At 40.0% G+C, this 23383-nt stretch overlaps 1 protein-coding gene across 2 annotated transcripts in view; it reads right to left on the bottom strand.

Moving 5' to 3' along the window:
• The window catches only part of LOC145445498 (pleckstrin homology domain-containing family H member 1-like), a 37127-nt gene extending 16337 nt beyond the window's left edge, over positions 1-20790 (bottom strand). For both annotated transcript variants that reach the window (XM_080323686.1, XM_080323687.1), the window contains exons 1-11: positions 20480-20790; positions 18553-18615; positions 18365-18493; positions 16495-16582; positions 13211-13288; positions 9542-9663; positions 6931-7409; positions 4630-4760; positions 3618-3850; positions 2850-2925; positions 2725-2783 (exon numbers count right to left, since the gene is read on the bottom strand). In XM_080323686.1, coding sequence (XP_080179812.1) covers positions 2725-2783; positions 2850-2925; positions 3618-3850; positions 4630-4760; positions 6931-7409; positions 9542-9663; positions 13211-13288; positions 16495-16582; positions 18365-18493; positions 18553-18615; positions 20480-20605 — 1584 coding nt within the window. In that variant the 5' untranslated portion in view covers positions 20606-20790. The remainder of the gene's footprint in view (positions 1-2724; positions 2784-2849; positions 2926-3617; positions 3851-4629; positions 4761-6930; positions 7410-9541; positions 9664-13210; positions 13289-16494; positions 16583-18364; positions 18494-18552; positions 18616-20479) is intronic.
• Between the last annotated feature and the right edge of the window lie 2593 nt (positions 20791-23383).

The following is a 23383-nucleotide window of genomic DNA, read 5'->3' as shown; positions in this document are numbered from 1 at the left end:
GGAGCTACCCATTGTTACGTGTACCATTAATAATCCCACATTGAATTCAGACGGTGGAAAGTTGAGTGTTTGGTTGGTTTAATGCATGCTTATCGATGGGAATAAGTCGGAGTATTGGAGGTTGAATACTTATAACGGACTCTGTGACTAATTGGACGTCTTAATATGTTTGGCCTGATTAGTGAATATCTTGGATACTTGCGTGACGGTCTTGCGTTTGTTGCCGTACGAAGCGATGAATATACCGGTATATAATCGCTGCACAATGCGCACGGTCGATGAATACCAGCGATGATTTATGATATAATAGCTATTATAGTGGCGTATTATATGATTATAGAGGATAACAATAATAGGGCAGGCGATGAAAATGAAACGGCATTTCGTTGCAGGCGAATTGGGTATGCCATATCATGGTCCTTCTGGAAGGCGTCATTCAGCAGAGTCTGTATGTATTTTAACTTGCCGACGAGAAAATATAAGTCACTTACCGTACTATTGGAGGACATTGCTGTGATACTATAGAATTAGCGAGCTATCTTCATGTACTGTTCCGGTATGGTAATTGTTATTTGATTAGCAAAACGGAAATAAAATTCTGAGTATTATGCTTTCACAGAAATTTTGATTCCTTTACAACCGATACTTTTTCGTAAAAGTTATGGCCGAAGAATCATTGTGGGAGGATTGGGAATCCATCACCGAGGAGGAAATTTCCCAATGCTTTGAAGGATTGGATGAGTGGAGTGGAATAAGTTTTTACGTCTGTGAAGCCATATTTCCCACCGTAAGGGAACTCAAGAAGCACGGGAAAGTGCATAAGCTCCCGTCACCAACTGAGCAAATTGACATCGACCGAATAATGGACATTTTGAAGATTGCTTGCCGTAATTGTCATTCTATTTCCAGTCGTGGACCACGATTTGAGGAATTGGATTTAAATCTTATTGTTCCACTTGTCAAACGCTTGAATGCTGTGTTTTGTGACGTTGGTACTGATGGTATTTATCAATACTACTCCAACATTTGCCAGCAGGCAAGCAAACTTCTTGGACTGCAGCATCAGCTTCTTGCTGCATCTTTGCTCGTGAAGATTGTTGATGCACTTGTTCACCAAGCTGAGGAAAAAGTTTCCACTGCAAGAATGTCTGGTATCAATAGCAGGGAATCGGGTATGGTATATTGTACCAAATCTGGAATATTTTTGTGCCTCACTGTCTCTGGCAACTCTTTTCTTGGAAAAGGTATCTTCCTTTCTTTTTATATGAATAAATATATCAATTGGAATCGTTTGGTGCATTGGTTTCTTGATCTGAGTGAGAGATACCCTGCATACCTTTATGATTGTGCTACATCTTTCAGGCAAATTTAGCTTAGGCAGAGCTCCCACTTTGAGTTGCTTTGTGGTTTTGAGCTGAATGATGTCGCTCTCCTCAAAATGATTTTCGCAGATTGCGGCTCTATTATAGATTACACTGTTAATTCTGTTGAAGTTGAGGCAGCTGCTTTACTTACGTCTCCTTAATGGAGCAACGTCTTGATACGATCTCCTTTTGAGGGGTCCCTGATGGAAAGAAGGAGGCTGGCCATTGCTGTGTGCTGCTTCTGGGCCGCTTCATTCCTTAACAGCTCTGGTCTTCGTACCGTGAATAAGGACCTCTTACGAGATTGATCACTACGCGGAATGTTCACATAGGTACATCCAGGGATAGCGCAGTTTTTGGCCATAATTGCCGCGGAGGATCTATTATTTTTAACTGCTAAAGACGCGAAATGTACAACGGGATATAAGACAATGCGATGTAGCCTAGTGAACAGAAAAGAAGATGTCAAAACGAACAAGTACAGTCTTCCAATGTAACATGGGCCTAATGCCCGATGAAACAGTGTACGATATTGATCTTTTGGATGTAGTGATAATCTTTTCGTCGCTCTTTTTCATCCGCTTTCCGTGTAGTCTATTCGTTTTTTTCATCGGTTGCTTATGCACAGAAAATAGTTTGGGCAGTTTTGTATCGGTATCAGCGGCCACTCAGTTACCGCATAAAGCCTTATCAATTATAGCATTGTCTACGAGTTTACGGGATTCGGCCGCGGAGAGTTTATCGCTGAATAAGGCATTGCGGGAAATTGATTTTAAACGTGTTCTGGGTGGAGGCCAGTTGTGAAATTTTTCTAGTGAAAACATATTGATGCTTCCTCGTAACATGCAAAATTTGAAACGTCTAGCTATAATATTTCCACCCTTTTTCGGCGGTCAAACTCGTCCATGTATTTCCGAAATCGCCTATACTTTTACATGTAAAATAGGACAATCGGACTCTCGCGAATGGAATTTTACTCCGCAAAGTCAAGCGTGACGGATCTAAACTTAGAACAATGGGTCGTCGCTCCATCCTACAGTCTCTATAATATAACCGCCGAGTCCTCAAAATCCAACAATGAAGTCCTTAAGACAACCATCGCCGTTCTAATCATCCGTGAAGTGCCATACGTCATACGCCGTTAACAACATCACCGGGAGACACTTGAACTAGACTTTTAAACAAGCCTAGCTGACGATAGAATCTACCACAGTTGGAAAATTATCACCTTTTCCAAATTTGATTTGAATCGAACGTGAGAAGATTTCGCAAACTAAATTAGAATTACATTTCGCTGTAATTGTTCTAAATTACAAATATACCGTCTATCATTATTATCTACGGCACACACTCTACCGACCTTGTATATAGAATTCGTCTTTTCGTTCGCGGAATGATACCGAATCGGTATGTAGTTGTCTTGAGATGAAAACAATAGAAGAGTATTTGGAGACAAGCACTTGGTTATGCACTTTTGATACTCACCATGGTTGGAAGAGCGTATGACGTCGCCGCCGCGTAGTTCGAAACCGATTTTGGCAAGATTATAAATTTTGGTCTCCTGCAAACAGATCGTGAATATCGTGGCATTAGCAAAATGTATTTTTGGTGTTTAAAATTCAACCCAAAAAGCGTGGATTTTGGTCAATTCATTATCCCGCCTTTCAAACGGAGTTCCAATGACCGCCCAAATCAGACCTCATTATGACGTTGTAACGGTATGGGTGACTCCGAAAGATCAAATATCTGACCCCAGTTAAACCACATAGAAGGTAGGCCTGGTTTGGCACTTGTTTACCATATCTTTTTCTCTTGCTCTTGTGACAATGCCTCTGGTCAATTTCTATTTCACACAAATGTCGCATTTGTCAACGCACTACTGTTTTAAGAAACTGGTATGGTTTCGTGGCTTCCATGGCAATAAGAAAGTACAAAAACTATAATTGTCGTGGATAAAATATCTAGTAGGCCTACTCTAAAATAACATAGCATACTGCTGACTTAAATTGCTACAATTAACACCAAATTTTCATTGTGATCGAATCATTGTACCTTGTCCTATCATGATACATGGAAAATTACACGTAAAACCAAAATAATCAGAACCAACACAAGCGTCGAGCAAGTTTTGTCGTAATTTTATAATATTGAAAAACGCTAAGCTAGCGATGTCAAAGATCTGAGCAGACCCACAGTGAAGCGCAGAGTATATCACGCATGGAATAAAATTCACATTGCACAAAAAACACTCACCCAGACAGGTACCCGATGGAGAGGGGGCGCCGGGGGACTTTGCCTGGGCGTCCTCATCGACTGGGAGCGTTTGGTTTTCGGCAACAAGGAAGACAGCATGCTCGAAGGCATCGACGCCGATAAATACGTCGAGGATGGCGCGCTGCTGTTCTCGGACACCTCCATCTTTTGCGACCCCGCCAACGTGTCTTCCTCCTCTTCCAGAGTGTCCGAGAGCCGTTGCTTATTCTTGCCTGGCAAAGGGGAGTAAGCGATGCGTTGATACCATCGGTTATTGAGCTGTGTAGATGTAGTAATGCCTCACGATCCTAACGACATAGGCAGCGAAATGAATTCTGTATCCAGTAGAGTACTCAGATACGTTTTGGCTCTTTTCTCTACACATGTAGTTGTCGGTAGACTAATTCCACAAGTCTCTGTTTGGACATTATTTTGGGAAAAACTGTACATTTAAACAATTTGGATTTTGAAAAGTTGAAAGCAGTTTTGAGAGAGAGAGCATTGCTTTAATGAGGGAATTTTCAATTGAATAGTATATTTATATTGAAATCAATCCGAATATTTTCGGCTGACACTCGTCATGGGTATTCGTTAGCAACTAGCAGAGAATTGGAAATTACTTGTATATCGACAATCGTATCGCAAAATATGACGTCTCTAAAAATAGTGGCCTACATTAAGCGTAAGCTCTCGCTGCTCCCAATTATTAAGATTACCTGTACCATAATTTTATATATCACATATTGGATCGATCGATTGGATCGATTTAACAACGTCTTTGGAATAAGAAGGTACATCATGTCAACCGAAACGCCTAGAGCCTTTTCACATCAAAAAATCAAATTCGTTTGTTCCAAAGAGAATAATTCAAAACTGGCACAGGTGCCTGTGCGTAATCTCACGTTGATAAAATGATATTGTTATCAGCTCAACACGCCGCAAGACTGCGATAAGGTTAAGGCTTGAAACTGGACTTTGACCTTGTACGAGATAGCGCGAAACACCTCCTTACCAGATGCGCGAGACTTCAGTTTTGGAGTTTTCAACAATTCGCTCGCCAGGTGCGGAGTAGAGCCGTGTTTCTTCGAACCGCTGTCGGAACGAACCAGTTTCCCCTCCTTTTTCCCGGCGCTCTGAGTTCGCCTGAAGTTATATACTGTGGTAAATCATCTCGAAATCAAAGAAATAACGTTACCCGCAGGTAGAAATGTGAAATGAAGAGGTAATCGAAGTAGTCATAGTCTAGTCTGTACTCCGGTAAAGTAGAAGTAACGCCTTGAATTTCTACTCAATCAACGAGGGAAAGTAAATAAGCGACTTCAAAAGTGCTCGAGTGAGCGTGCATGCTGTTGAGGAGTCGCACACTTATAACAGGTGATCCAATCATAACACACGCTTTTCCATCTACTAGTGACAGTGCCCAAGTACGCTACTACAAAAGCATATGAAATTACTCCTGACACGTCAGAACGATGCATTGCACACATTGACAAACTCCCTAATTGAAACACCTCAGACAGAAAGTTCGAAACCACTCACAAAACAGACGTATCAGGAAACCGTTGTGACCTCGACAACTGGTAGCGCCATTGTAATGGTAACGTGGATTATCCGCCATAATATGAGGGGCTTGTTTTATTGACTTAAGAGATATCACGGGGTGATTTGCGCTGTGCTATAATTTCACCTCAAACAGTAGGTAGATGCTGATGGTACCTTAATGTCCCATACTAAACACAGACCTCGAACAGATTCGTAACGCTGCAGCAATTATGATACTATTTTGGTAAGCCTTAAAATGGCATCAGGAGGTGGGCTAGGCAGCCCGTGGCCTCCATAGCAAAATATTAGCCACGAGCATACTGCTCAATTCCATGTAGAACTTGTACGATACGTACAGGCTACAGTAATGCCACCGATAGTATTCAAGGTCATGTACTAGCTAACAGATGGATTAAGAAAAAAATAAAATAGAAGAAACAGCCTACTCAAGTGCGTGTAGGTAGAATTTGTATGAAGCCTACAGTGACGCTGCCAATAATATTCAATGTCTGGTGCGAGCTTACAGATAGATTCTATGGCTAAGATAAATCAATTGCATTTCTACGCTGGAGCATAATTCCAGAACAGTGAAAGTCTTGCCTCATGGATGAGCACTGAGCAGGCTCCAAATTTCGAATCGCGAAAAATTCACGGGAGTGTAGCAAAATTAATCAGAACAAGGGCACTGCTTGAAGAATATATCCGTTATATACAATATAATAATATCATATATACAATCAGGCGGCTATCGACATGGATGAAAAAATAAGGACAGCCAAACAAACTGCGAAATTATTAAACCGAGGACTAAAAAAGGGTCCAAACACTATTGCCCAGTTCAAGCGACGCATGTTCACAGCCTTTTTGGCAAGTCGATGACTACAAAAGCGTCAAAAATAAGGACAAACCACAGAAATAAGGAAGACAGGCCTACATATTTCATCATAACTTAATTATACCATTGAATAATAATAATATACTCACATTAAAATAAACCCGACTCGTCAAGGGTGCATACATACATACATAAAAATTCGAATAACCATGCCTGGAATGTTCACCTGGATTATTCAAAACTTAAATTTGGTGATATGAGTGATGATTCACAAAGTTCTTTCCGATTCTCGACTAGTTGCTGACAATTACCCCTAACGAGTGTCACTCAAAAATATTCGGGCATATTTCAATGCGCATATATATCATTCATTCAACGGTATACACCTGGGTTGAAATGACTCGAGTCGCGATTTTCTCAATATACAGAAATGACTCGACTCTGGTCAATCTGTGTATCGACTCGACTTGGACTCGAGTCATTGCACACGACTCGAGACTCAGACGGCTAAGACCGACATTTCATTGCAATTTCGAAGAATAGTCAAGTAACCACGCTATTGGGATTTCGTCTATTGGTACTGGTACTTGAAAATGTGACATGAAACTGCTAAAAGTGAGGAAAATCAGTATATTATAAATGCGAACTATTCGATATCACCAAACAGAGTTATAAAACGTGGGTTTAACAAGATTTTAACTGGAAACCGAGCAGTCAACACAATGACTTGGACTCGACTTGGTGGTGAATTGAAAATGACTCGACTTGACTCGAATCCAAACTATAAAAGTGAGATTGACTTGTGACCTGGTTACAACCCCGGTTTATACCATTCAAACTTTCTTACTACCACCCAAAAGGCATCATCACAGGGTTGTTTCAAAAAAAAATTGTCACTAAACACACAGAACGCGAGAAAACATGTAACGCCCGTACCTCAAGCCAGACGTGGGACTCCCTTGCCGGCTGGACTCCGCAAACCCCCGAAACTTCCTCGTGATACTCCCAAACGTCTCGATCAACGAGCTGTGGTGATGCTGCTCCTTCTTCGTCACCGTCCTGGTCTTCGGCAACGTGGCGGACTTCTTTTTCTTCTTCGAGTCCCCGCCAGACTTTGGGCTGGTCGAGAAAATATCTCGCTTGTCGAGGTGCTCGCTATTCTCGGTCACGACGTCTTCGATGTGCGCCAGCGGAGCGCGTGCTCCACTTCTTGAGTCTTCGATTGGATATACGGGGCTGGCATTCTCCAAAGTCACAGCGCTGGACGTATCGTGATGTAACAATTCGTCAGGCAATGACAATGGTTGACGGTTATCTTTTGGGCTTTCGCAGCCGTTAGCTCTGGTAGCTCGAGGTGGAATCTTTGTTGACTTGTCGGCGTGTGGAGGTACCGGAGGCGGAGACAAACTAATATCCTATGATAGAAATCAAAATCACCGATCTGCGCAGTTTATTACGTAATATATATAGGCCTAGTATGTAAATTGTTATATAAAGAGCTTCTTGAAAGGTACAGAATGTCAATTGAAATGAAAGTAAGTGCCTTGGAGTCTACTTTTATCAAAATACGCCAACCGAGTCTGTGCCTACAGGAGTTTGTGTACCATCTAAAAACAATACGTCACGCTTAAGCTCTCCCCGATTATTCGCAATTCGATGCCGGTGACGTCGTATTTAGTGATACGATTGTTGATATACAATGTTCTTTCTAATTCTCTACTAGTTGCTGACGATTGCCCCTGATGAGTGCCGGGTTCATTTCAATATGAATATACTATTCAATAATATAGTTAAGTACCGGTAATACACTTTTATATCTCAATTACACAATGCAATCAGTTGAACGCTTGTGCATTGGTCATCAAATTTTAAAATTTACTCCGAAAATTTGGAACGTATTTTTATGCATCTTGTCGAAATGCATAGTTAGCGGTCAACATTTGACTTTGCTTCGAAATTAGCTTATCTTGCAATTTGCAATGCTGAAAGTGTACTAAAATTTTTAAAAGCGCCCTAAAACTCTATCGAAGTACAGTACAATCTAACGACGCTTCGCAATATAACAGAGACTGGCTAACAGCAAATTGACAGGTATTTCGAAAGAAATCCTACAACAAAAATGGCGCTATTGGTTTTTAACAGGACTCTGTCCTGCAAAAACTTCAACACGACCTGTGCGATATCAAGAAGGCAGAAGTGAATGACTAAATAAATTGAAGTTTCCAATATTTGCTTTGGAGTTGCATGCACTTGTAGTAGTTACATTTTGGGGGAAATTTTTTTCAAAGGTTCACAGGTCCACAATCGACGAAGAAATTAATCCACTTAAAGACTGCTTCTCCCACACAATCCTACCAGATCCTATTTAAGTTTAAACAATACCGACACATCGTCAGCGAGCATTTCTAGTCTATGTGCCCCACTTGTAATGTCACGTCGAGTAATCGTATCGTTAAAAGGTGTGTGTGCTTGTGCATACACAATGGGTTCTACACTAAATGTCAACAAGCTGAAGTAAAATATATGTGTGCGTACATCAAACCGAGCAGCAGAATTTACGATATATTTCTCGCTAACAGCAATGGGCCTGGTGTTGATCATACACTTAAATTGTCATTTATGTTCAATGGAATATACACTCAACTTTTAGCAGACTTGCAACTATCATCGAGAGACTGATGCTAACTGCCACATGAGCAGCTGTTACATATACAATAATTATTAACAAGAGCTTGCATGCAAATTACACGGTCTACATGCAAATTACGCGATTGTTGGAACTCTCCATAGTAAAACACTTAGATAAAGTATGAACAACACTGCAGCAACCTCAAAACCTCGCTTGTTCGCAACGCAGCATACTACACAAATCTACGTAGGTTGGTGAAAATGACATAGGCTGTAATGACTGGAGTCACAATTTTCTGATGACTCGACTTGACTAGAGTCATTTTCTCAAAATACCGAAATGACTCGAGCCAAGTCATATGACTCAGACAGCCAATACCGACATTTCATTGTAATATCGAAGAATAGTAAGGTAACCACACTATCGATATTTCGTCTATTGGTACAGGTAGCCTGAGACTTGAAAATGCAACCAGAAACTGCTAAAAGTGAGGTAAATTAGTAAATTATAAATTAGAATCACTGGATATCATCAGACAGAGTTATAAAAAGTGGGTTTAAGAGGACTTTAACAGGAAACTGAGCAGTCAACACAATGACTTGTACTCGGACTGGAGTCATAATAGCATGACTCGGACTCGACCATCTCCTCGCTGACTTGTACTCGGACTTGACTCGGTGGTGAATTGAAAATGACTCGACTTGACTCGAGTCAAAACTATAAAAGTGAAATTGACTTGTGACTCGGAGCCTTGTGACTCGAATACAACCCAGCATATTTGTGAAATCGTGATCGACCCTCAGCATTGTCACAAAGTGCTATTAAATAGGTATGGCCGAAAAAAATGATAAATAATCTTCAACGTGATGTAGAATTGGCATTACATTCCCAGCAGTATACTATATAAAAAGCTCTTACCATGCTGCAAGTTGTGGAGAGGGTGTTGGATGAAAGCGACATATCGGCGGACGAGCCTGTTCGCATTGTTGTTGGCATTGTCTCGTTCATTTGCTTCAATTCGTTCAGTTCAGTGGTCAGTTCTACAAAATATTGTATGCATTGATTTTTTAAAATAAAACACAGGGTGGCAACGACTCTAGTCATGACTCGACTTTACTCAAATATGACTCGGGCCAAGAAATAATTCTATATTACTTGAATCAAGTCTCGCGTATCAGGACCGACACTTGAAAAATGACCCAGAAACCCTATTTCGTCTGTTTGAATAAACATGTCACTAATGAAAAAAGGCGTATATTATGAATGTGGGGCCTTCGAAATGAGTAAAACTCAATAACGGATCGTGAACTTTATGAATTGGACTCGAGTCTTAACACTGTGACTCGGACTCGAACTTGACTCGGTGGTGAAGTGCAAACGACTCGACTCGATTCAAAACCGTAAAAGTGAAACTGACTCGCAACCTCGTGACTTGGTTACAACCGTGATAAAACACTATCGAAAAAATACCTTGAATTTGTCCCACCGATTTTTTTGATATAATTGCAAGAAGTAATTTCAGAAACACCAGCACGGCACAATATTTTTTGAATTTTTGAATATTGCACTTTGATATACAATATATACAATATATCTCTACTAGCTGCCGACGATTACCCCTGACGAGTGTCAGCCGAAAATATTCCGATTTGTTTCAATATGAATATATTATTCAATCATACATCGAAGTTTTGTGCCTCCAAGAAGCGCTTAGCAAAGTATTCTGAACCCCTCTCCCACAATGAAAAGTAATTTCGTTAACAACACCGGCACTAATCATTTACGTACTGGATTCTATGACCATTTACGTTTTCGATACATAAGGTTAATAATACCATCAACGGCGACACCGCAAACAAAACGGCTTCGACAAGCCCTGAACTTTCGTCGTAAGGGCCTTTACAGGCAATATAACATCATTATGAACGCGTGTAAATTTGTTCAATAAATATTGCTTGTGTGAAACTGTAACTGAGGCTTCTCAAAGTTTAACAACAGTGCGTCACATACGTCTGAACCCGTCTTGGGCTATATTCTGTGAATTTGCAAATAGGATTTACGACAGCCAATACAATAATGACCGATGATTTTGGAATGCTGTTATATTTTACAAGCTCGTCATTGTATTGAAATCCACCCTAAGGCCTGTGTGGAGATAGAGGTGCAATCTATAGGACACAAATATACTTAACATTCAGCTAAATGGTTGAAGTCATATTTCACTATCAATCAAGGTTAATACTTCCGGGGACCCTTTCCAAAAAAATTGACAACCAATTCCTCCTATGAACTCAAACATTATTTCTCCTCTACACACACGAGATTGTAACTCTCTGCAACTTTGAAACAACATTTCAGCCAAGAAATAACATTGGATTATATTCCTATAGTATTTAGCATGAGTATAGGCTATACTTGCATACAATTGTAATTTTACTCGAATTCGGAAAAAAAATTGTAGCTATAATTTCAATTCTAATGTAACTTTTTTAAAACTTTGTAGATGTGATTCTAACTTTAAGTTAGAGATTTGGAAAGGCTGAAATTATCTAGCTGTCCTAGTCTGCCACAGGCACACCAACTCAAACAACTAAAAAACCTAAAAATATGTGCCGACTTGAGACTTGACTCGCAATCAGAATGCTTTGGAAGACTCGACTCGACCCGACTCGAATCCCGCGGACAGCCGGGACGCTAGGACTTTACTAGAACATTTTTTAAATGACTCGACTTCAGTGTTTACTGTTCAAGGTTCGGAGTGTGCACTGACTGAAGTGTCTTGCCACGCAAAGACAGTGACTTGATCTCAACACTAAAGTCCATACAACAAAAAACTTGTTTTGCTTTTTGTTGTTTTGTGATATCAATAGCGTAGCGTACACACAGGAGAGAGTTATCAATATTTTAGAAACAAAATTATAGGCAACAGGAACTATTATACAAGAGACCATACAACATTCAGATAAATCTTCATGAAATATTGATCGATAAAACGGGCTCCAACATTTGAAATCTCAGAGTTCCAAAATGATTCAGCTTGTCTTGGAGTAATTTACAATAATGTCAATCACAGTCGATGAAATTAATTATTGCGCAGACTGAAACAATCAAACTAACACAGCAAATTCTCACTTGAAAGTTTCGAACGCCGAAATCAATCGGCAAAGTTTATAACGCGTCAAGCGATGCCCACAAGGTATAATCTTACCAGCCCACATCACAGTAATCTCCACCAAGCAAACAAGGCCATAGTTTTGAAAGCGAACCTCAAAATTAACCCTCTATTGTTGAACAAAAGGCAGCTGGTATGACGTAGTATGCGTGTTGCAATACTGAGATAACGATCGGAGCAATCAAAAGGCGGATCAAGTGTTTGAGACACCTTCATTTTGACAGCCTTGTAAAAGCTGAACATGCTGAGACCTGACGGAAATGAGATCGAAGACATGACAAGATGTCAGAGGTCAATGAAGTTTAAATTTAAGTTGCAATTTAACATCACTACAAGACACGGAAAAGATTAAAATCCACTTGAGACGCGGGGTAAGTGAGTTTACGCGAGCAAAGTCGCCAGTTTGTGTATTGATCAGCAATAAGTGTCCCGACAAAATAATGAATTTCCCACGAAATCTCACAAAATTTCCCATCGCTTTTGTTTTCGACATGTCACAGATCACTGGAAATCCGGCTGTGGTGAGACAACCAACCTGGCCAGTGACCCACGACTATGACCCACTATGACCCGTTCCTATCCTTTACAAATCAGACATTTTTTTCACGTCAACTGCACAAATTTTTTAGGAAATGAATCACGAATAACCAAATAAAATTTTTCTAAATATATCTAAATAGATTGATAAATGATAGGCCTTGATAAAGAGATTAAGATGCTATAGGGCAGTGGATCCCAACGCCTGATTACTTTGGTTGGCTTGTTTTCAGGCATATTGTATCTGTATCAAATAATAATAAATATAACTCAAAGCAAGTAAGAGATCAAAAAACTTGAGAATATCTACACCGTGCCGTGACCTGTATTGAAGAAATAATCTGATAAGTAAGTATATTCTCTCTGTTTGGGACGCAAGATTTTACTGAACTGAATTAGTTTATTAAATAGGTTGCCTTTTAAAGGTATTTGGAACCACTCCTATAGGGTGTGGATCTGAAACAAAATCCATCCTGCGTTATGACAGACTCAAAGCTGTGACTGGACTCAAAGAACAAAGGAATATGTGTAAGTTAGGTAATCTCAAGTAAACAGGTAAGCTAACCATTTCATCGATTTATGCACATTTTCCACATTTACGAATGGTCTACTCTGATGGAATACCACTCGGTCACACCCCTACACATCAGCTGCAAACAATCACCGATAGAACAAATACTGGAATAGGATTCAGCTTGGAGTCAGGCATATCAAAGGATTTCACTTAGTAAGATTCAGATTTGTCTGCCACTGCAGACTATATACTCGTCCACAGAAGGATAATAGATAAGTCGTATGCAAGGTTGAAACAGTAACTCATTATCAGCATATCAGTGGCAAAATATTGATTTTACTAAAGTAATTATCCCTCCAAATACCTTGAACACGTCTTTTCATGTCCACAAGGGATGCCGTGGCTCTTTCGTTAGCCTCGAATAGAAGTTTTTTCTGGTCTTCTGCCTGCAAAATGAAATCATGCTTTATATATATTGCGGAAATTTGTTCGCTATTTTATGTAAGAAAGCCATAAAGAGCTTCTTGGAGGTACAGAACTTCAATATACAATATCAACAATCGTTCTTTCCAATTCTCTACTAGTTGCTATACCATTCAATTGTATATTGAAAGCCTCAAATCGAAACCTCACCAATCGACACGGCACGCTAGATGCAGCATCCCTTGCCAAATAGTTGGCCGAGTATCATCATTTAATAGTAATACCTTGGTAGCCTTCACACCTAATTTAGCATCCACTTACAAATTAATGATAGGAAACTTGGACATGTTTAACTGTGACACCGGACAGCAATAGTGGGCCTTTACAGTCGGTGGATTCAGAAATTAAGGTACCGCTATACACAATACCGAACTCTCTAACTTTTTTAGCTCTATCTAAGCCATGAATAATCCTTTACATAGTTACATACTGCTGTACTAGAAATGTAAATTTAAGGAAAGTGAAAATTCCGACTATGTGGTAGTACAATTTGAGAGTAAGCTCCTTGGAAAGAACTGTACCATTTATGAGAATTAACATATTATATTAAAATTGAAATAATATTACGATACGATTGTTGTTATACAACGTTTTTTTCCCATTCTCTACTAGTCACTAACAAATGTAACGATTACCTCTGACGAGTGTCACCCGAAAATATTTGGGTTCATTTCGATATGAATATACTTTTCAATTGTATATTGAAGTTCTGTACCTTCAAGAAGCTCTTGAAGTAAAAAAAGTTAGAGTATCTAGTGCAATAGACACTAGAGCAGGGGTTCTCAACCCGCAGACGATTATTTTGCGGCCCGCGACATCTTTCAGTAGGAACGCAATTACAACTGGCACGGTGTTGTTATGGATGACCGATGTTTCACATGTGTCGAAGAACAGTTGTTATAACGAAGCGTAGAACCTTAAAATGGTACCACGATAGTTTCTTCTGGAGTTGTACTGCCTGATCTGGGAGAAAACGTTGCTAGCTAGGTTTCAAGCCCACCAATCCATGTTTCGAGGCATTGTTAAAATTGCCGAATACGGTACAGACGCATTGCTCATAATTGCTTGGAATATCGCTAAACCAAAGAATCTGTTAGAGAAGGTGTGACTTCAATAAAACTTGAACGTACTGTGCGAATATTCGCTGTTTCCGGAACTTTGCAGCAAGTCCAACATCACCTGACAAATTTCGAAGCTAAATTGTCTGATTCAACAGTCACCAGAAGAGTAATAGCAAAGTCAGTCGATCTTTTATCGCATGTTCTGAAACACGTTTCCACGTAAACTACTTTAGCCTAGCATTGGACGAATCCACCGACTGCACACACGTGGCATAGCAAATTATCCAAGTGCGTTTTATCAGACTGGACATATTTCCAGAGGAAATGCAGACGGGCAAACGTGGGGAGGGGACCAGTAAAAAAACATCAACTTTACAAAGCTGACTTCTGTAACTATTGATGTAGGGCTCCAGCCATAGAAGGAAAGGAGAAGAGTTGATTGGTTTGCTCAGAAATGTCCCCGAACGCCTGACTTCTTCTGCTATCACTGCGAGCCCAAAGGGCTATTGACTTCTGTTACGAAACAGTTACCGTAATTTTATACTTGCTCGCTCACGCATTGAAACAGAGAGTTCGGTTCTCTTGTGGAAGGGTTTGAAGCAGGAATATCTAGAACTAGGAGTTCTAGATATCCCTGGGTTGAAGGTGCAGACACCGACTTGGCAACGTATGCAATGTACGCTCCATGAAGGGATTTACTTGCGCCACTGGAAGTTAGATATTCTCACAAAAAACAGTAACTGCAATGTTTCATAATGCATAAAAATGTACTAAATGCCCGTATAAGACTGGTAAAGGGGCTATAGTAGCCTAAATTGAATAGTAGCCCGCAAATACATGGTGATCATGTTCTGCGGCCCGCAGCCTCTTTCGCTGTTAAAATGTGGCCCGTTATACGAGGGAAGTTGAGAACCCCAGCACTAGAGATATATTTCCATGGGTTATGAAAATCAAATGAGAAGTTATCTGAATGAGATTGTCTGGTATCTACAGGCAAGGATTTAAACATACCGTATACAAACAATCCTACATCAAGTCTGCTGGTGTTTGAAGATGCATCATAAACACCGTTAACACCAGCGTTCAACGGCCTTCATTCATAAGTTTTGGTCACAAAAAGTCCCCCTGGAGGCATCTTCTTCCGATTATCTCACAGCTGTAGTATCGCTGACAATGTCAACTCGATAATTCATAAAATGATCTCCCAAAACACAACCAAACGTGGACCGTTTTATCATTGAAATCTACTTAATGCTTCCTGTTGAAGACTTGATTTTGTAGCGGCCACAAGTAATCTTATGATATTGACTAATTTCGTTGGAGTCTTTGCAAAGCTCCCTAGGGAGAGAACTAATCGATGAAGTTTTACTTAGGGTACACCACTTTCCAACAGGACTTTGTAAAATTATCAGTGGCTTTCGCCTTTATAGAGATTGGACAATGAATAATCTTCTATGTTTATGAAGTAAAACAAAGAATAATTAATTAGGATTCCGAAAATTATTTTCCATAGATAGAAAACTGCATATTTGTGGGATCATTGATGGACTGCTTTTGACCACAGTCAACTACAAATTCACAGATTACTGCAACTACTCCTACACATAACAGATAAATCCACAAGATGTACGATGTTTTTGATAAACAAAATTGAACGAGGCTTCTTATATACGTGGAATAAGCTGATATGGAATATAATGGAATTCACTATTCCTATGGGCTGTGGTGTAACATTTGTAAATAAGTTGAATATCAAAAAATTGCTGTGCTTGAATGCCATCTATAGTTGAATGTAATTCCTCCCAGGTTACCATCACAATAATATTTTGCTACCCAAGAGCCCGTTTATAGTACTGTCAGTCACACTGTGCTGCAGCAATCTTGAAATGTGTTCAGTAGCTCCAAAAGTTATTTGTGACTTCAAACCAAGCCCAAGATATCGCTGAAAAAGCATAAAATTGATGAATTACGTCCATTTTTTAACATTTTCATTCAATTTTCATGCTTTTTCAGCCATACCGTGGCCGTGGTTATGTTTGAAACAATGCGTAGAAACACAACTCTTGCCGTCAGGTAGTATAAACTAGCATAACTGTAATAACACTTGCCTCATCGAGTCTTGCCGAGATCCAGCCCTTCAGCCGAACAATCCTCTCGTGTACGAGGGCTCTCTCTTCATTCCTCTCTTCAATCTAAACATGGTATCCATAATATATATAAACTTTCGCAAAAAGAAATAAGAACACCATCCATGCTTCACAAACCGCACAAATTACCAGTGAACTATTGCCACTTCAGACATGTCAATTTGATAATCCTAACGAGTCATACATGCTACCGGGTGAGTAGTTGCAAGCACGATGATATGCAAACAAAATTTACTATATAAACACACCGGCACTTCACAACGACCAGCTAATAGCAACATAAATAAGGATATACCCACAAAAATAATAAAGTTCTAGTCAAGACAGTTGAGAATGCAACTGAACAGCAAGCAGTAAGCATGGTAGATTGCAATCATCTAAAAACACATTAAGTCTATGAGATTTACACTGGGAGTCCAAAGAGGACCATCATAAAATGATACATGTATTCCTAGAGTGGTGAGGGAAAACTTGTACTCTTGCCAAGCTGCACATCGTAACAGTCAAGATGAGGATTAGCCTCATAAAGATGCTGTTCACAGCATGTTCAATCGAATTAACCTAATAATAATCCAATTATCACAACACAATAATAGAAAAGGCAGTGAAGCAGGATTACTACTCCCAGACAGGAACCACAACACTAGGGGAAATGATTTGGCCACCACATCAAAGTCGATATACCGACTGGACAGAATTCACTAATGAGAAAGCACATTTCAGGTGAGTAAAGGCTAAAGACATTGAAAAACCTGGTACGTTCAAGGAAGTGTTGATATGATATTATCTCTAAACAGAGAAAATGTGATGCAAGATTATAAAGCCTACAAGGTGCTTAATATGCAAACATGTTTAATTGGAACCATCCCTGGTGATGTAAAAGATATATATCTAATATGGGTGTGTAGTGTTTGGTATGACTTTTTGCCAGTGTATAGAAAATCGCCAATACTGGAACATAGTGGAACAGTAGCCAATATCACGGGTGAACATGAAATAATGAACATAAATTCACGGCCACACCTAGCGTACCCTTTGAAATAGACTCAGGATGGATCTAACATCCGGCTATGTCGCCGAACTTCAAACAGCGTAGGCAAACATGTCACACATCGAGTGACATCCTACGACACCCATTATTTCAGTCACAGGCAGAGTCGTGATTCAAATCCAGATCAACCAGAGATACAATTCAAAACCAGTGGTGAAAAGATTTTATCCCCCCCTATTCAACAGAGGAAGTAGACCAGCGATATTACTCAGCTGGAAATTACAAGACACGTCAGACAGGGCTATTTCACTTTCACGGTAATCGAAATACAATAGGACTCCCACAATCAATACATATTCAAGGAAATGGAAAAAATACATTGACCACCAACACAGAAACAAGTAATTTCTCATTCCAAACTCGCAAGCCTAAGATACGATTCAATTAAAGTTGTATACACAGGCTTCGAGTCAAATCAATGAATATTTTATTTACAAGATTTTTTTGGTAGTTGTTTAGCAATTACCCCTGACGAGTGGCAGCCTAAAAGATTTGTGTTTATTTGAATATCAATATTTATATACGATTCAATTGCACACTGAAGTTACGTGCCTCCAAGGGTCTCTTCAAAAGATTCGCCGTATTAGAATTAATAGAACAAATTTTCAACACTTTAACTGCACTTGTACAATATACACCGCACAGTATATATACCAATTGGGCATTGATTGTAGTATCTTTCAAATGATAGTACAGTAGGTCTATCAAAAACTGTTTGAACATGAAATGAACGTGTTCTGAAACTACAGTGAGAGGCGGTGATAAAGGAGTCTTACCTCTTGTTTCAAGCATTCCTCGTGCTTCAGGGAATTCTCTTTTTCCGAGTCGAGATCCTTCCGCAGTTGCGCGATTTCTCGATCTTTCTCATCTCCCTGCAGCTTGACCTTTTCACGAAGCAGTCTCAACTGCAAGAGAAGTAGGGAATTAACGCGGATTTCAGAACAGTTACAGATCTTATGCGGACCTCCTCTTCCGCCTTATCAGCTCTCGTGTTAGCGGCGTCACATTCTTCAGTCAATGAGTTAATCTAAATGGAAATAAATCATCATATAAGTCCATAGCAGAGACCATCATATCGGTGAACACACTAAAAGTAACATCACAATTCAACCACAAGTGGGCTGTGTAACAGCGCACCTGGTTCCAGTGAAAACTGAACATGACTTACATACTTGACTCACACTTAGATGTAGAATATAAAATGACTCATGGCTCAGAGGACAAATATTAGGGCCAGACTCCAAGTCATTTATCATAACTCCGTAAAGCATTCCAAATCTCCCAGCCACGATGGTAACGATCACTTTAGCAGAACTAATAAAGTGATTTGTAGTTGTACGTGATTTCCGTAAGGTAAATGATAATGTCTCAAGGTGAGGGCAAGTAACAATTTCAGAAAATTGACGACATCACATGAGTGCACACAATTGAATCAAAATATTGTATCCAAAATCGATACATAGCCTAATTGTAAATGTACACTTGTACAGGCATAAACCAATGTCAATGATGCGAAATATCATATGATATTGAGCATATCTAGAAATGGGAAACGGCTTTGCACTCCCTCTGTCTTCTCACTCTATGCTTGAAGAGATGAAGGCCTATAGCGCAATTGATGCAAGGCATATTGCACCAAATGCAGTAACCCATTATGTGAGTAAAGTGAAGACTGCAACCAGTTAACAGTTAGCGTTGTTTCAATATCTTACGGATGCGCATGATTTCATCAACTAAATTGTTCCAAGACGTAGGTGCAGTAAATTCTTTATTATAGACCAGTGCATCCCAACGTTGGCGATATCGGCCCCCAGTGGTCGACTTTGAGAAACATGGGGCCAAAACACCAAAGGGGGCGATTGGGAGGTGAAAATATTAGAACGTCCAGTGAGATATATTTCATTAACACAACTAATAAATGAACGAGAATACAACCTATTCTGTATATGACACGAAAGTTGACTAAAAAAGGTCAACTCGACGGAGAGTAGATGCGGAAACCGGCTTTTCGAGCACTTACTCGGAAAAATGACCTTTTTTTTATTCAATTCACCAGCGATCACAGTTAGGTGAGTATATTTCCAGTTTATATATGTCCTCTTTTTCGGAGCTGGAAATATGGGGGGGGGCGAAAATTTGTGTCGAGCTTGACAAGGGGGCGATGAGTCGAAAAAGGTTGGGCACCGCTGTTAGTTATAGACTAGGCGACAGTATAGTTTTATCGTTCAAAAATGTTGACAGGAGCCTGACCAGGTTTTATAATTATGCATTGTGCAGTATGCATAATTATGGTCTCGCAATAGAACTCAAATTATGGTAAAATGTTAGTGGTGACTCAAATCCGCACAGCTTTATATTTATTAGCCTACCTCGACTTGTTGTGTTGAGTCCAAGGCTCGACTTGGAATGACTCGACTTGAGTCAAAATTTCAATATCAAATACCAAACGATGACAATGAGGCATATATGGCTCACATAGTTCTATAGAGTTTTACAACATGATAAATTTCATCATCTATTTGATGAAATTAATTATCATATGTACAGAAAAATGACAGTCCATCTAGATCAGTCTAGAGATCACTCTTTAATGTTGACAAACACCATGTCAAAAGGAGAGGCTGCAAAAATATGCAAATCGCACTAGCAACTACCAAAGAAAACATTGCACAGCATATCACGAAATCACCTGCATATTCATTCAATTTTTCAGGGACGTAATTTTTCTTAAAAAGGCACGACACACACCGTTTGATGTGTACCGATTTTCAATTAAGGCTGCAAATGTACAATTACTTTCAAGTATTTGTTGCAAAGCAGCCACATGATTGATGTTGACAATAGCCAATTGATACGGACGTATTCAATAAAATATTGAAAATGTAATTTACCTTGACCGCAAGCTTATTCCTGATGTCAGAAGCTTGAATGTGGAATTGCGACATTTTGGCCTCCATTTGTGTGTACTTTTCTTTCCAATAAACGTCTCCACATATCTGCCCGTGCGCGGTTTCCATGAAGCCTTCAAGAATTAGCTGCCGACGGCAGCTGGGAAGGGAACTCACAAGAAGAGCACTGCTTCACTGCAATGTAACCATACCCTTACATTCGTCTTTTCTAAGTCTATCTTCTCTGTAAACGACTGAGTATACCTTACACCTAGGAGTCAATACACTCGCAAGGAGATTCTTTACAAGACCATTGTACCCGAATTTGCTATCCTGAGCAAAATCGCCCGCTTCTGCCTTCTACCGGATTGTAGATTAGAATATAAATAAAAATACCATCTATTTATCTCGTTTGGATCTAACAGGGATGTAATCACCGTAATGAATGCAATCAATTTAATGAATCGGGTTCAATTTATTCAGAATTCTCATCAAGTCAACTCACAATGAGACTGCGATAAAATGAAAAGACAGGAAGGTGTCGAAACGATTTGGAGAATCACACACATACCCTGACCTAGGCGATGTAAAGACGAGGAGGCATGCACAATTGCACCATAGCAATTGCACAGTGCACACAGAATGAAGAGTAGAAGAAGATGAAAAAATAGACAAGCGCCAAAAGGAGGAGGCATGTGACGGAAGGCGAGATCGATATGTCAGATCGTGGCCTGGTACAAGTGAGGGCTGACTAGCCTCTACTTGAATCAATCTGTGTATTGATTCGACTTGTACTCGAGTCATTGCGTATGACTTGGAGCAAGTCATGTGACTCGAGACTTGGACGTCCAAGACACATATTTCATTGTAATTTCGGAGAAGGGTAAAGTTACCACAATATTGGTATTTCAGCTATTTGAACTTGAAGTGCGACCAGAAACTGTTTAAGTGAGGTAAAATTTGTATGTTTTGAATGCGAAGCATTCGATATCACCGAGCACAGTTGAAAAACGCGGGTCTCCACTAGGACTCGAACCTCTGCTCGCGGACTTGACTCGATTCGAACCTGATAGAGTGAGATTGACTTGTTGCTCGGAACCCTGAGATCCAGTATACCGTGGACTCAAGTCTCTATCTCCCAGTCCACCTCCAGTACTTTAGGGAAGTTAAATCGTATCGTACTCCCTGTCGCAACAAATTAATAGCGATTGAACATTTTCAAGTTAATGACTGTTCGCTTCGATGATGCATCGGCCCCGTCGGGAAAGACCCGATCGAATAGCGCACCCACTAAGAATGGGAAGATCCGCGGAATAGAGACTAACATCGCAAAGGGAACTGAGACATCGGGGACTAGGCCGAGGTGGATGTCATTTCAAGAGACTACAACCGGTCATCCGGCATGTGCATGTGCTGTTCTCAAAGAGTTTATCCTCCAAAATATTTGATATAGCTCATAAATAAACCCTATCCCCGGTGTCAAAAGTTGGCTAACAAATAGGGCTGGGCACAATGATTCGAGGACTCGAATCTGAATCGAGTATTAATTATAATGATTCGAGTCGAGTAGTAAAAGATGAGTTTTTCGAGTACTGAAATTATGCGCTCCTCGCAACTAAAAGTTAATTTACTATCGAGAATTATAGTCTTGATACCAGTGGCGGCTCGTGACAATATCGGGTGGTGGGGCAAGGGATGCAAGCGACTTTTTATCAAGATGACGTCACAATGGCGTTTTCCAACGTAAACAAGTAACTTAATGATGGTACGGTAACATGAATTTCCCGGCAACAGTGATTTTAACGTATGTGCCACGAGAGGTCCGCTGGTGAGCTGTGACTTAAAGTGTGGTAACTGCGTAAACGGCGTACGGAACAAAGATTCAACACGGTTCATGTTCGCATTAGACCTGACTAATTATCTGCAGAAATGGAAATGACTATAACTCGAGAGATAGCGTAAGCCTAATTGGAAAGGTAAACGAATTCGGACAGATACGCAATTGTTATCTCATAGATTGGGCCTGTCCTATTGAATCCAAAACATCATTGTAAAGAATAGCAGCCTCGGAAATTTGGTCTCGGTACAGCATAAAAGATTTTGGCCTTGAAACTGGAGACTGTAACACGACACATACGTTTTTATTACTGTCTTATAGGTCTGCTGCGAAATCGCCTTTGAAAAATATATTACCGAGAGAGTAAATCACCGTTTCTTTATTGTGCGCGGTTTTGAGAGAATAGACAGTGAAAGCTTGTTATGAGCGCTACCGGGGCAAGCCCCGGCTAGGCATTCGCAAAGCGAAAACACAGAAGAGAATTCGATTTTCGCATAGACTTCGCTATATATGGGCATTTACAAGCGAAAGGACAAGAAGTATACGATTTTCGCTGTGATTTCGGTTTATATAGATAGGTGTGCGTCTATAAATGGTAAAGAATTGTTATTGAACAGAATTTTAGGTGGGGCAATGCCCCAGTTGCCCTATAGGACGAGCCGCCACTGCTTGATACCATTTTCCACTGAGGTAGCCTTGATTGGCCGTGTCGCAGAATACGAGACATAGTACAAAGCTACGAACTTTACTGGAAATAACACATCCTCAAAGTCATCATCATCCCACAACATTGTCAACAAGAGCAATGAAATCGGTATGGTCGAAAAAATACCGAAGTATCTTTAATGTGACGCATAACAGGCATTATATTCTTTGTGGTGGGATAAAAGGTATATTTTTCAACTTTGACATACTATGTTCTGTTGTGACGTCATAGCGAGTGATACTCGAGTCGACTCGAAGCATTTTACGTGATTCAGAATCGAATCACTCAGGTACTCGGTTTTGCCCAGCCCTACTAACAAACCATCATATCTTTGAAAATTCACAACCCTGGCAAATGACGAATC

The sequence above is a fragment of the Botryllus schlosseri genome, chromosome 8, assembly GCF_051294905.1.
Source record: "Botryllus schlosseri isolate E-star chromosome 8, Bs_hap1, whole genome shotgun sequence".
NCBI classification, from domain to species: domain Eukaryota; kingdom Metazoa; phylum Chordata; class Ascidiacea; order Stolidobranchia; family Styelidae; genus Botryllus; species Botryllus schlosseri.
This window is presented reverse-complemented; position numbering and strand designations above follow the sequence as displayed.